The sequence below is a fragment of the Anabrus simplex genome, chromosome 1, assembly GCF_040414725.1.
Source record: "Anabrus simplex isolate iqAnaSimp1 chromosome 1, ASM4041472v1, whole genome shotgun sequence".
In the NCBI taxonomy this organism is placed as follows: domain Eukaryota; kingdom Metazoa; phylum Arthropoda; class Insecta; order Orthoptera; family Tettigoniidae; genus Anabrus; species Anabrus simplex.
This window is the reverse complement of record NC_090265.1, coordinates 1614725925-1614738732: the sequence shown is the minus strand read 5'-3', so window position 1 is coordinate 1614738732 and position 12808 is coordinate 1614725925. Positions and strand designations below refer to the sequence as shown.

Here is a 12808-nt window from a genome sequence, read left to right as displayed (position 1 = left end):
CTATAGTTATCACACACTCTTCTGTCCCACTTCTTAAAGAATGGTATTATTATTATTATTATTATTATTATTATTATTATTATTATTATTATTATTATTATTATTATTCCATTTTCCCAGCCTTCTGGCACACATTTCTGCTTCCATATGCACTTGAACAATCTGTACACCCATTGTGGTCCAACAGGTCCAGCAGCCTTTATCATTTCCACACTAATTTCCTCCATCTCTGGTGCCTTCCCCATTTTCATTTTTCAAACTGCTAATTCCACCTCAAACATGGTTATATCATCATCTACTGTTGAATCACCACACCATATTATTACCATCTCCTCTGCAAAATTTCTCACATTCAGCAGTCTACCAAAACACTCTCTCCATCTTCGCTTTACTTCAACTGGATGTGTTATTAACTCTCCACCTTTCTCCTTCATCAGCTTTGTATAAACTATTTCTCTCCTATTACTTTGTATAATTCCATACAGCATCTTTTACTGCCAGCTCATCTGTTTCAATATTTTTGGGTAAATTCTTCTCAACTTTTGTTCTTTTCTTATTCCCTTATAATTGCTACAAACCCACCAACCTGCGCCCAATGTTTGGGAAGCCAGGCTCTGCTTGTCACAAGTCAGGACAAAGGGCAAGTGATAGAGGAGTAACACCTCTTTAAAAAACCTTGGTCTGGCTGACCCGGCTGGTAGTCCTATGTAACGGTCCCTTGCCAGGGTTACGGTGAAGACCTCAACGGCAGTGAAGGCGGAGAAGACGGACTTTGGAACGGTGGAACTGACGGACGAGGCAACCCTCCTATGCGGGGAAAATAGAATAGGAACTGCTGCCTTGTAGTCAGAAGTGGGAACTTCAAAGGTTAGGAGAAGAAACTCCGACAGAAAATCAGTAGGCCTGGCTACGTAGAAGGCAGCCCCTTCACCAGGCTTTGGGTGCTAAAGGCCAATAACCTACATACCTGAGATTAACCTATTACAGAAACATCAATGAATAGAAGCCGGATGGATAAAATGGATTTGACTTTTAGCATGAAATCGGACACGAGAATTGGAATGTGGAATGTACAGACAATGTGGCAGGCAGGAAGATTGGCTGAAGTATCTGGGGAGATGAAGCGATACAGGTTGGACATACTAGGCTTGAATGTGACGAGATGGACTGGGTTTGGTGAGATAAAGACCCAGGAAGGGGACACGCTGCTGTACTCAGGAACAGAAGAAGAACATAGAGGGGGTGTTGGATTACTGATCACTCAAAAGACAAGGAAGAGTTTGATAGAATGGTACCCAGTCTCAGAAAGGATTCTAGTAGCTCGATTTGCATCAAGAGTATGACCAATTACAGTGATGCAGTGTTATGCATCAACAGAGGCAGGAGAAGAAGAAGAAAAAGAGCAATTTTATGGTCAGCTACATCGAACCCTGTTAAAGACAAAGAAAAGGGATATAATGGTCGTGATGGGAGACCTGAATGTGAAAGTTGGCAATGATAACCAAGGAGTAGAAAATATAATGGGAAAACATGGTATAGGTAATAGAAATAAGAATGGTGAAAGACTTATTGAATTTTGTAGTAACCACAGGTTGGTGATAGGAGGCACTATCTTCCCTCATAAAAATTGCCATAAAGTGACGTGGGTTTCCCCTGACCATAGAACGGAGAATCAGATCGACCATTTCACTATCAGCAAGACATGGCGAACCTCCCTTTTGGATGTAAGGAACAAGAGGGGGGGCAGATGTGGGAAGTGACAATCACTTAGTAGTAGCTACGCTCCGACTGAAGATTGCAAGTACTAGGCACATTCATCAGATAACTGGGATAAACTGAAGGATACGGAGGTGCAACAATATTTTTCACTAGAATTGAGTAACCGATTCCAACAGTTAAGAGAGGAAGAAGGACAGGATATTGAACATAATTGGAAGAGCATAGAGAGTACCTACATTAATACCTGTGAAAAGGTCTTAGGCAAAAGGGAGAGAGGAAGAGAGGAATGGATTACTTCTGAGACATGGGAAGCCGTGAATCAAAGGAAGGAATGTAAGAAAAGACTCAATACCGCAAGAACACAAGAAGAGAAAGCACAAGCTAGAACTGACTTTAATGAACTTAACAAAATAGTGAAGAGGAGATTTCGACGTGACAAATGAGCATTTATCAATAATCTTGCAGCACAAGCTGAGACGGCAGCACAAAACAATGATAGTAAGACCCTTTACCACATTACCAAGAGACTAACAGGAAAGTTTTCTAGATCTGACAAGCCAGTGAAAGCCAAAGATGGGAGATTATTGTCCACACAAAAAGAACAGCTAGAAAGATGGAGAGAACACTTTCTGGAGATCTTGAATCGTGAAACAATCGAGAAAGAAGAGACAGAGGTGATGACTGTAGAAGAGCAGGAAGATGTTGCTATCAGTACAGAACCGCCATCAAGAACAGAGATCCAAAGGGCCTTTAAATAACTAAAGAATGGCAAAGCGGCAGGTATGGACAATATCACACCGGAGGCCCAAGATTCTGTTCCCACTTTTCAAGAAGATTTGGGAAGAAGAGAAGATCCCCACAGATTGGAAGAAAGGATTGTTGACAGTGGCGGCTCGTTTGGGAGGCGCTAAGGCGCGCGCCCCCCACGGGGTTCCATTAAATTAGGGAATTTTAATCTTAAATGTTAACAAGCGAAATATTTTACTATTATTAACAAGGGCGCGAGTTGTACTGTACTGCGGCCCGAAGCGCTGCTGGCCCGGCGCAGGAGGGCGCTCTCTCATAGCGGACCAAATACTCCGAGTCTCGCTTGACTGGCCTTGAGGGAGCCAATCAGAGGCACAGTAGAGATGTGCTGTTCTAACGGAGATTCCGGCGCGTTTCTGCCGCGGCCCATGGTTGCAGCCAACCTACCCGAAACATTGCTGATTTGATTTCTATTTAACAGGGGTCAGTTTGTGCCATTTCTCTCCTAAAACTAGGAACTATTTTACTGAGGCACTTACCTGAGTTAAACGTGCCGGTATATATTTAAAACAGTCTTGTAGTTTTTAGGATTATTAACTAACGAAACGAGTAACGACTGTAGCTACTGTCTCCTCGCACTTGACTCATGTTGGCCATACTCACTGGAGAGCGCGATGTTTAGCTGTGTGTTGATGTATGATCTCGTGAGGTGACTGTGACGAGGTGAAATTAGGAGAAAGGTTGTGATTTATATGTTGGCGTAGTGTTATGTTTGCACTTCGTACAGTATGATTACCGTCGAACATATTAAAGGACTAACGTTTTCTTCTTTTTCTATCGAGAAGAAAGTCGAACTGAAGGAGTGTGGTTGGCCGACACCAGACTTCTCGTTGAAAAGACCGGAGACCAAGGAAAATGAAAATAGGGCTTTCCAAAGACAAATTAATTCTCCTGACGTATATAACAAGAACACGCGAATATGTGTAAGTGATATCTCAGAAACCTTTTACTGCATTCCTTGACTGCTATTCTCAAGTTCTAGGAAAGGAGATAAATGGATCACCACAGGGGTGATATCAATAGTACCATGGACTTTGAAATGCTTGGTAAAGTCAATGTCGTGTCTTGTTTGAGTGATCACTACAGCGAAACTATTCGTAAACATAATTCGATCGTGGACAAGAACAGGCAAATGTTAATAATAATAATAATAATAATAATAATAATAATAATAATACAAACAAAAGCGGACATAAAGAACGCACAAATTCAACCCGAAGACATTTTGAATCGAAACATATATAGAAAGAAAATTGACACGTGGGAAGTTACTCCAGAGAATGAAGTACCAAAAAGAGCAGGTACCAAGTGGACGTAAGAAAGGAAGAGGATCATTAGTCAACAGATGAAAGCATATCATAAATAAAGCTTTGTGTGTTCCAAAAGGGACCATTCACGCATAATAATAATAATAATAATAATAATAATAATAATAATAATAATAATAATAATAATAATAATAATAATAATAATAATAATAATAATAATAATAATTGCATATGCATTGCACCGTATAGTGTTCGAAGTGTGTATCTTGATAACATGGTTTGAAGAACTTGAGATATATTATGGAATTATGAAACTAAGGCGCGCCCCCCACTGCTGATATCCACGAGCCGCCACTGATTGTTGATTAAGCTTCCGAAGAAAGGAGATTTATTAGAATGTGATAACTGGAGAGGGATTACCCTCCTTTCGATACCAAGTAAGGTACTCTCACGAATAATTTTAGAAAGGATCAAAAAGCGAGTTAACTCAAGGCTGAGGAAAGTACAAGCAGGATTTAGAGAAGGTTACTCCTGTACAGACCAGATCAACACACTGTGTATAATTATAGAACAGTCCACGGACCTGCAGTCGTCATTGTATCTACTATTTGTAGACTTTGTAAAGGCATTTGATAATGTAATGAGGAAGATGATGTGGAAAGCCATGAAAGAGTTTGGGATTCCAAAGAAAATTATAAAGATAACCCAAGAAATGTATGAGAACTACATATGCCAAGTTTTACATCAGGAGATGTTGTCTGAGCCCATCCCAGTAAACACAGGAGTTAAGCAAGGATGTTTGCTGTCACCTATACTATTTCTGATGGTGCTGGATGGATCTTATGATGAAGAAGGCAACGAATTGCCGAAGAGGAATTCAATGGGGACTGACAGGCAGGTTGGAGGACTTGGACTTTGCGGATGACTTGTGTTTGCTAGCCAACAGTTTTAAGGATATGGAAGCAAAGCTGAATGATTTAAAAACCGAAGCATCAGAGGTGGGATTGAAAATAAATGGAAAGAAAACCAAGGAGATGCACTATAAAAACCAAAACAAGGGGCACTATTATTTTTAGGAAACCAAGAGATCGAACAAGTCAACCAGTTTTGCTACCTGGGAAGTAAAGTCACCCCTGAGGGAGGAACTATAGAGGATATAGGAAATAGAATAAATAAGGCTAAAGGAGCATTTGCAATGCTGAGACCAATCTGGAAATCAAGGGAACTTAACACCTATACCAAACTACGCATCTTCAATACAAATGTCAAGTCAGTACTGCTCTATAGATGTGAAACATGGAAGACTAACAAACAACTGATTAGCAGACTTCAAACATTTGTGAACAGAAGTTTGAGGAATATCCTGAGAATATGGTGGCCACAAGTAATCTCCAATGAGGAACTGTGGAAAAAAACCATCCAACACCCACTGATATTGAGATGTGTCGTAGGAAATGGAAGTGGATCGGGCATACATTACGGCGAGATAAAGACAACATAGCAAGACAAGCCCTGGAATGGATCCCACGAGGTAGCAGGAGAAGAGGCAGACCAAGAAACACATGGAGGAGTAGTGTAATAGCAGAAGAGATGGAGAAAGGAGGGAAGACCTGGACAAAGATCAGGACGATGGCGCAGAACAGAGTCCGGTGGCGGAAGTTCATTGATGCCGTATGCTCCGCTTAGGAGATACAGGAAATAAGTCAAGTAAGTCAAGTTATAATTGCTACAAGAGCTTCTGTCTCATTTTTTGAGAAGCTTCATTACTTTTGCTTTCCTGTACACTTTTGGAGTAATCATCCTTTGTCAGCAGAGGTCAACTGAAATGTACCTTGAATTTTAAACTCATTCGGCAATGTTTTATCAATTTCAAATTTAACTTACAGTACCTGACCCAAGGGTTTTGCTATTCTTAAAACCTCCTGAGGCCTGGTGTCCTTTTAAAAGGACACGGTTTAAAAATATAATATCCCATAAAAGAAATATTTTAAAAATAAAATTCATAAAAATTGACCTTTTGTTGGTGTTCCATTTTTTGGGAATTCTTTTACCTTGGTGTGATATGCTTCTTCATTTCACTGTCTCCCACCAGGACACCATTAAAGAAGTATACACTTTTATGACCTTTGACCAAAAGAGAAATGTTCTGGGCCTCAGGAGGTTGAATGATTTTGGAACTTGAAGTTTTACAGTACTAACTAAATTTATTCCCTGAATAAGATTTTTCACTACATTTCCTTCCACTGCACCTGCATATTCAATTTATTATTATACCCTTTTATACCTTTCAGCAGATGATCCATGTAAACTATGAACAGCAAAGGTGAAAGATTACAGCCTTGTCTAACCCCTGCAAGTACCCTGAACCGAGAACTCATACTACCATCAATTCTCAATGAAGCCCAATTGTCAACACAAATGCCTTTGATTGATTTTAATAATCTACCTTTAATTCCATAGACCCCCAGTATAGCAAAAATATTTTCCCTTAGTACCCTGTCATATGCTTTTTCTAAATCTACGAAACATAAACACAACTGCCTATTCCTCCCGTAGCATTTTTCAATTACCTGGCGCATACTGAAAATCTGATCCTGACAACCTCTCTGTGGTCTGAAACCACACTGGTTTTCATCCAACTTCCTCTCAACGACTGATCGCACCCTCCCTTCCAAGAAGCCAGTGAACACTTTGCCTGGTATACTAATCAATGAGATACCTTGATAGTTGTTGGAATCCTTCCTGTTCCCTTGCTTATAGATAGGTGCAATTACTGCTTTTGTCCAATCTGAAGGTACCTTACCAACACTCCATGCTAATCTTACTACTCTATGAAGCCATTTCACCCCTGCCTTCCCACTATACTTCACCATTTCAGGTCTAATTTCATCTATTCCTGCTGCTTTATGACAATGGAGTTTATTTATCATCCTTTCCACTTCCTCAAGCGTAATTTCACCAACATCATTTTCCTCCTCTCCATGAGCTTGGCTGTTCGCAACACCACCAGGATAATTTCCTTTTACATTGAGAAGATGTTCAAAATATTCCCTCCACCTCTCCAGTGATTCCCTGGGATCTATGAGTTCACCTGAATTACTCAAAACAATGTTCATTTCCTTTTTCCCTCCCTTCCTAAGATTTTTTATTACTGTCCAGAAAGGTTTCCCTGCTGCTTGACCTAGCCTTTCCAGGTTGTTACCAAAATCTTCCCATGATTTCTTTTTGGATTCAGCAACTATTTGTTTTGCTCTGTTTCTTTCATCTACGTACAAATCCCTGTCTGCCTTGGCCCTTGTTTGGAGCCATTTCTGATAAGCCTTCTTTTTACGTTTACAAGCTGCTCTCACTTCATCATTCCACCAAGATGTTCACCTTTTCCCATCTTTACACACAGTTGTTCCTAGGCATTCCCTTGCTGTTTCTACTACAGCATCCCTGTATGCCACCCATTCACTTTCTATATCCTGAAAATGCTTACTGTCTACTTCTCACTAATCATATCCATGTACTTCTAATTTCCTCGTCCTGCAGATTTTCTAACCTTATTCGTTTGCAGACAGATTTCACTTTCTCTACCCTAGGCCTAGAGATACTTAGTTCACTACAGATCAAATAGTGGTCTGTATCATCGAGAAATCCCTGGAAAACTCATACATTCCTAACAGATTTCCTGAATTTGAAGTCGGTTAAGATATAGTCTATTATGGATCTGATACCCCTAGCCTCCTCCCATGTGTAGCGGTGAATAGCCTTATGATTGACGAATGTATTCATAACTGCTAAACCCATACTAGCACAGAAGTCCAGCAAACACTTCCCCTTCCCATTCCCATTAGCTTCCATATCTTCCCCACATTTACCAATCACCCTTTCGTATACTTTAGTTCCATTCCCAACTCTGGTACTAAAATCGCCCATTAGCACTATTCTATCCTTGCTGTTGACCCTGACCACAATGTCACTCAATGCTTCATAAAACTTGTCAACTTCATCCTCATCTGCACCCTCACATGGTGAATACACGGACACAATTCTTGTCCTAATTCCTCCAACTGACAAATCTACCCACATCATTCACTTATTTACGTGCCTAACAGAAACTATGTTGCGTGCAATGGTATTCCTGATAAAGAGCCCTACCCCAGACTCTGCCCTTCCCTTTCTAACACCCCTCAAGTACACTTTATAATCTCCTATCCCTTTCTCGTTATCTCCCATTACCCGAATATCACTTACTCTTAGCACATGCAGATGCATTCTCTTTGCTGACTCAGCCAGTTCAACTTTCTTTCTTCCATAAGCCCCATTAATATTGGTAGCTCCCCATCGAATTCCATTTCGTTCACCAAGTTGTTTCCAAGGAGTCCCTCGCCTGTCAAATGGGAGTGGGACTCTGTTACTCCCATAGGTCTGAGACTTGCTTAAAATGTTCTGAGCTTGGTAAATTCATGAAGCAGGATGCTACCCTACTTGCACATAGTCCAAGTGAGGATCTCTCCTCTAACGGGTTATGGACCACCATTGAATTGTATAGTCCTAGCCGCCTGAGCACAAGGAGGGCCAGGATATGTCCGAGATGCCCACTCCCATTCCATAGCAATTGGTATCCCGACTCTCAGGACCACTTACTAGGCCACTCAGCTGTTGCCATTGGTTCACGAACTAGGGCATGAGTACAGTAACCCACACCATGAATTATTATTATTATTATTATTATTATTATTATTATTATTATTATTATTATTATTATTATTATTATTATTATTATTATTATTATTATTATTATAATGGAGATGGTAGCCAGAACAGGTTTGGTGGTCAACAACATTGGAAATGTGCCAACATTTCGACGGCCAGGATGTCAGGGAACAATACCGGATGTAACCTTCTCATCAGAGGATATTACGCCTAAGATTTGCGAATGGAAAGTGATCGAGAACTACACAGGGAGCGATCATCAATATATCATCTTTCGACTGCTCCAAGAATCTCCTCAAGAAAGAAACATCTTGCGCAGGCCAGCACGGTGGAACATAGCCAGTATTGACAATGAAAAGTTCATTGATGTAATTCGGAATGGAATGGACAACATAACTGAAAAATGTTTTGCTCGTAGAGGGAAAGAAGCAGCTGGTGTATGTGTTGAACTCACTATGCAGCTAATCCATCAAGCATGCAACGCCTCAATGTCCCGAAGGAGACCGCGAAACAGCAAGCGCCCAGCGTACTGGTGGACCGAAGAGATTGCTGAACTGAGAAAGAATTGTCTGCGACTTCGACGCAGGACTCAGAGGATGAGAGGCAGTCAAGAGAATACCTCAGTCACAGCGGAGTACAAGTCAGCGAAGAAGGAACTCCGTAATGCAATCAGAAAAAGTAAAGCCGATAAATGGTGGGCACTGGCTAAACAAGTAGAAGATGATCCATGGGGACAAGGTTATAAGATTGTCATGAAGAAACTCGGGACATTTTCAACCCCGAGTGCGGATCCGCAAACAATTAAACAAATTGTGGATACACTATTCCCAGACCATCCAGAGAGGATTGACTGTGACGACGAGAAAGAACTGGATGATATACCCCTCTTTACTGTAGAAGAGCTGAATAGAGCTATTAGCTCTCTTAGAAACAAGAAAACTCCAGGACCAGATGGTATACCTGCAGAAGTGCTAAAGATAATAGCAGAACTATGCCCAGAACTGTTGCTGAATATGTACAATCATTGCCTGCAAACGGGTGTTTTTAGTCTCCGATGGAAAATGGCTTGTTTGGTTCTGATCAGCAAAGGAAAACTTGGTGGTTATAGACCTTTATGTATGCTGGACACAACTGGAAAAGGCCTGGAGAAACTTCTGCAGCCCAGAATCCTCTCAGCAGTTCAACTAGCAGGGGATCTATCTGTTTGCCAACATGGATTTCGGAGAGGACACTCGACGCTAGATGCAGTGTGGGAGGTGGTGAATACAGCAGAAAGGGCACAAACGGGCAACCATCATTCCCGTAAATTGACACTTCTTGTGAACCTGGATGTGAAGAATGCCTTCAATTCGGCAAGATGGAGCGACATGTTGGTAGCTCTTGAAGAAACTTTCAAGCTACCACAATATCTTATGCGCATAATGAGAGATTACTTCAAAGATCGCACTCTATTGTATGATACGGAAGATGGAGAAAAGACAAAGCGTCTGACGGCTGGTGCAGCGCAGGGATCGATCCTTGGTCCAGATCTTTGGAACATAATGTATGATGGCTTGTTACGTTTGGAGATGCCAGAGGACACGAAGCTTGTGGGCTACGCTGATGATGTGGCCGCCTTGATAGTAGCTCGTAATGTTGAAATGGCTCAAATTAAACTGAACCAGGTGATGCGGTGCATAAAAGAATGGATGATGAGCCACAGTTTAACATTAGCCAAACACAAAACGGAGATAGTTCTTCTGACGAGGAAAAGGATCGAAACTCTTGTACCAATGACTGTTGGAGAGTTAGTGATAGAAACATCTGCGAGCACAAAATATCTAGGAGTGACACTTGACTCCAAGCTCACATTCTGGACTCATATTCAGAGAGTGACAGACAAGGCAGTAAAATACATGACTGCACTTAGCAGACTAATGGGAAATATTAAAGGTCCGAAATCCAGTAAACGACGTCTTCTCATGTCGACGGTTCAGTCAGTGCTTCTATATGGTTCTGAAATCTGGGCTGAATCCTTGAGATATGCTTGGTATCGGAGAAGGATAGCTGCCATACAACGGAGAGCGGCTTTACGTATTGCATGTGCATACCGCACTGTTTCCGAACCGGCAATCCTCATGGTGGCAGCAATAGCCCCAATAGACCTACTCGCATTGGAGCAGCATGAAATCTGGCGTACCAAAGGAGAGCTGGGAAAGAAATATGCAAAGAAGCGCGCCTTCAGTCAACTGATGAGGCGATGGCAACTCAGATGGGAAAGTGACCCTAGAGGCAAATGGACCAAGCGACTGATACCACGCTTGGATATCTGGGTTGAAAGGGCCCATGGTGAAGTAAATTACTACCTCACGCAGCTTCTAACAGGACATGGATATTTCCGGAAATTCCTGCATAAAGTGGGCAGAGCGAGTGACGCAGCATGCATATACTGCGATGATATTGACGACGTATATCACACTTTTTTTGTATGCGGCCATTGGACAATTCAGAGAAGATGTGTGGAAACTGAACTAGGAGAATTGACAACAGATAATGTTATTTCGGTGATGCTGCAAAACCAGGAATCCTGGGATCGCATGGCAGTACATGTGGAGGACATCCTTCATCAGAAGAAGAAGGATTTGGAAGCATACGAACGTTCGTAAAGGAGAAATGAAGAAAGAAGATGTCTGAAAGACAAAGCACGATATCACCCTGAAGTAATGCAAGAGTGGTTCCGGGGTGATGACTCACATCGTGGGAAAAGGGTGTGTGGTTTTTAGTGGGTAAGAATCCCACACACTTGTGGAGTGCGGACCCTTCACAAGTGTCTTTTTGAAGATTTTCCACAATCCCTCGTAAAAAAAAAAATTATTATTATTATTATTATTATTATTATTATTATTATTATTATTATTATTATTATTATTATTATTTAGAAATTCCATTAGTTCATATGATTTTTCCTGTTAGTCATCCTTTTCTATGTCGTCAATGAATATATACCTGGATTCTTGCTAGTTATTCTTTGTTATTCCTTTTACTGCAACTGATTCATCCGTGATGCAAGCATTTTAAGTCATCAAATGTAATTAGATTAATTTTTCCATTACAATTTGCAGCATTTCATAGAATTTGCTCTATTTTTCCTCTTCTGATGCTAGAACTAAATGTCCTCATTCTTACTTAAAGAAAGTGTCATCTCGTCTATCTGTAACATTATGGCTTTCTAACTTATTATTCCAATTTTTATCAATTAGTACTGGCTCTCTGACTACACTTCTTCCCTTCTGTCCTAATGTACTATACATTATAGCATATTTCTTTAGCAGGGGAGCTTCTCAAGGAGATTGAAGGTTGATTACCTCGGTTATTTTGCTAAATTCCTGATTCTGGTACTAGACTATTATTTTAGTCTTTATTTTTATGACTGTCTATAGCTGGTGGCTGGTTTTGTATATCTGTAGGAGCCCTTAGCAAGCTGCAAACCTATGGAAGGTAGTTCATATGGAAGGTAGTTCGTAGAGGATTTTGGCTCATGTATGAACAGGGGGTTTCTGAGCTGACATCACCTGGGCAACTTGTATGTCAATTTCAGTGTTCAGTTCTTACTAACTTGTGATACCATGGTAGTTAAATACATTCAGTGTTCCTATACGTTAACCAAAACAATTAGAATGCTGAAAGAATCAAAGAACTCCCCTTTCATGTTAACATAACTTTCCCATCATCAAATACCTACCGTCCTTGGCCAGGATTGAATTTTCAATCTTGAATGCAAGCAGCAAACATCCTATACTATACAAACAGAAGCACTAGCTATTGAGAAATGTTTGGGAAAATATATAACTCCGTATGTCACCATTCATGGTACATCTTGATAGGTCATTTTTAGCATTCTTACTTGAGTATTTCTGATATGCCTGCATGATGCTGAGACTTCCATACTCATTGGACATAATTATGAAGGGCCTGCTGGGAAGGCATGACTATTTGGAGACACTAAGCTAGAACCTGGACTGGACTTTCATTGGATAACATTTGTGCTCTCTCTGATTCCATGCCTGACTGTACAACAGCACATACTGTAGTAATAAGAAGAGTGATACAGAGAGGCGACATTTGGAAAACAGTCGTTCTACAAAATAACTTGTCGTATTGCTATGATAGCTGAAACTATTACTTATTATTTAATTATTACTGTATTGCACATGTTTGCTTCATTTTGATGCCTTTAAGGTACATTAATTCCTTTTTTCTGTTTAGGTGTATAATTTCTTATATAATTATTCACCAATTGTTGATCTTTGTTGTCTAACAATATAGCATGAAGA

The 12808-nt window shown here is 40.6% G+C and overlaps 1 protein-coding gene across 1 annotated transcript in view; it reads right to left on the bottom strand.

Annotated features, from left to right (window-relative positions):
* Window positions 1-12808, bottom strand: part of Rab3-GEF (Rab3 GDP-GTP exchange factor) — a 517470-nt gene that overhangs the window by 491974 nt on the left and 12688 nt on the right. The window contains exon 3 of the mRNA XM_068226364.1: window positions 5028-5045. Within this exon, the coding sequence (XP_068082465.1) occupies window positions 5028-5045 (18 nt within the window). The remainder of the gene's footprint in view (window positions 1-5027; window positions 5046-12808) is intronic.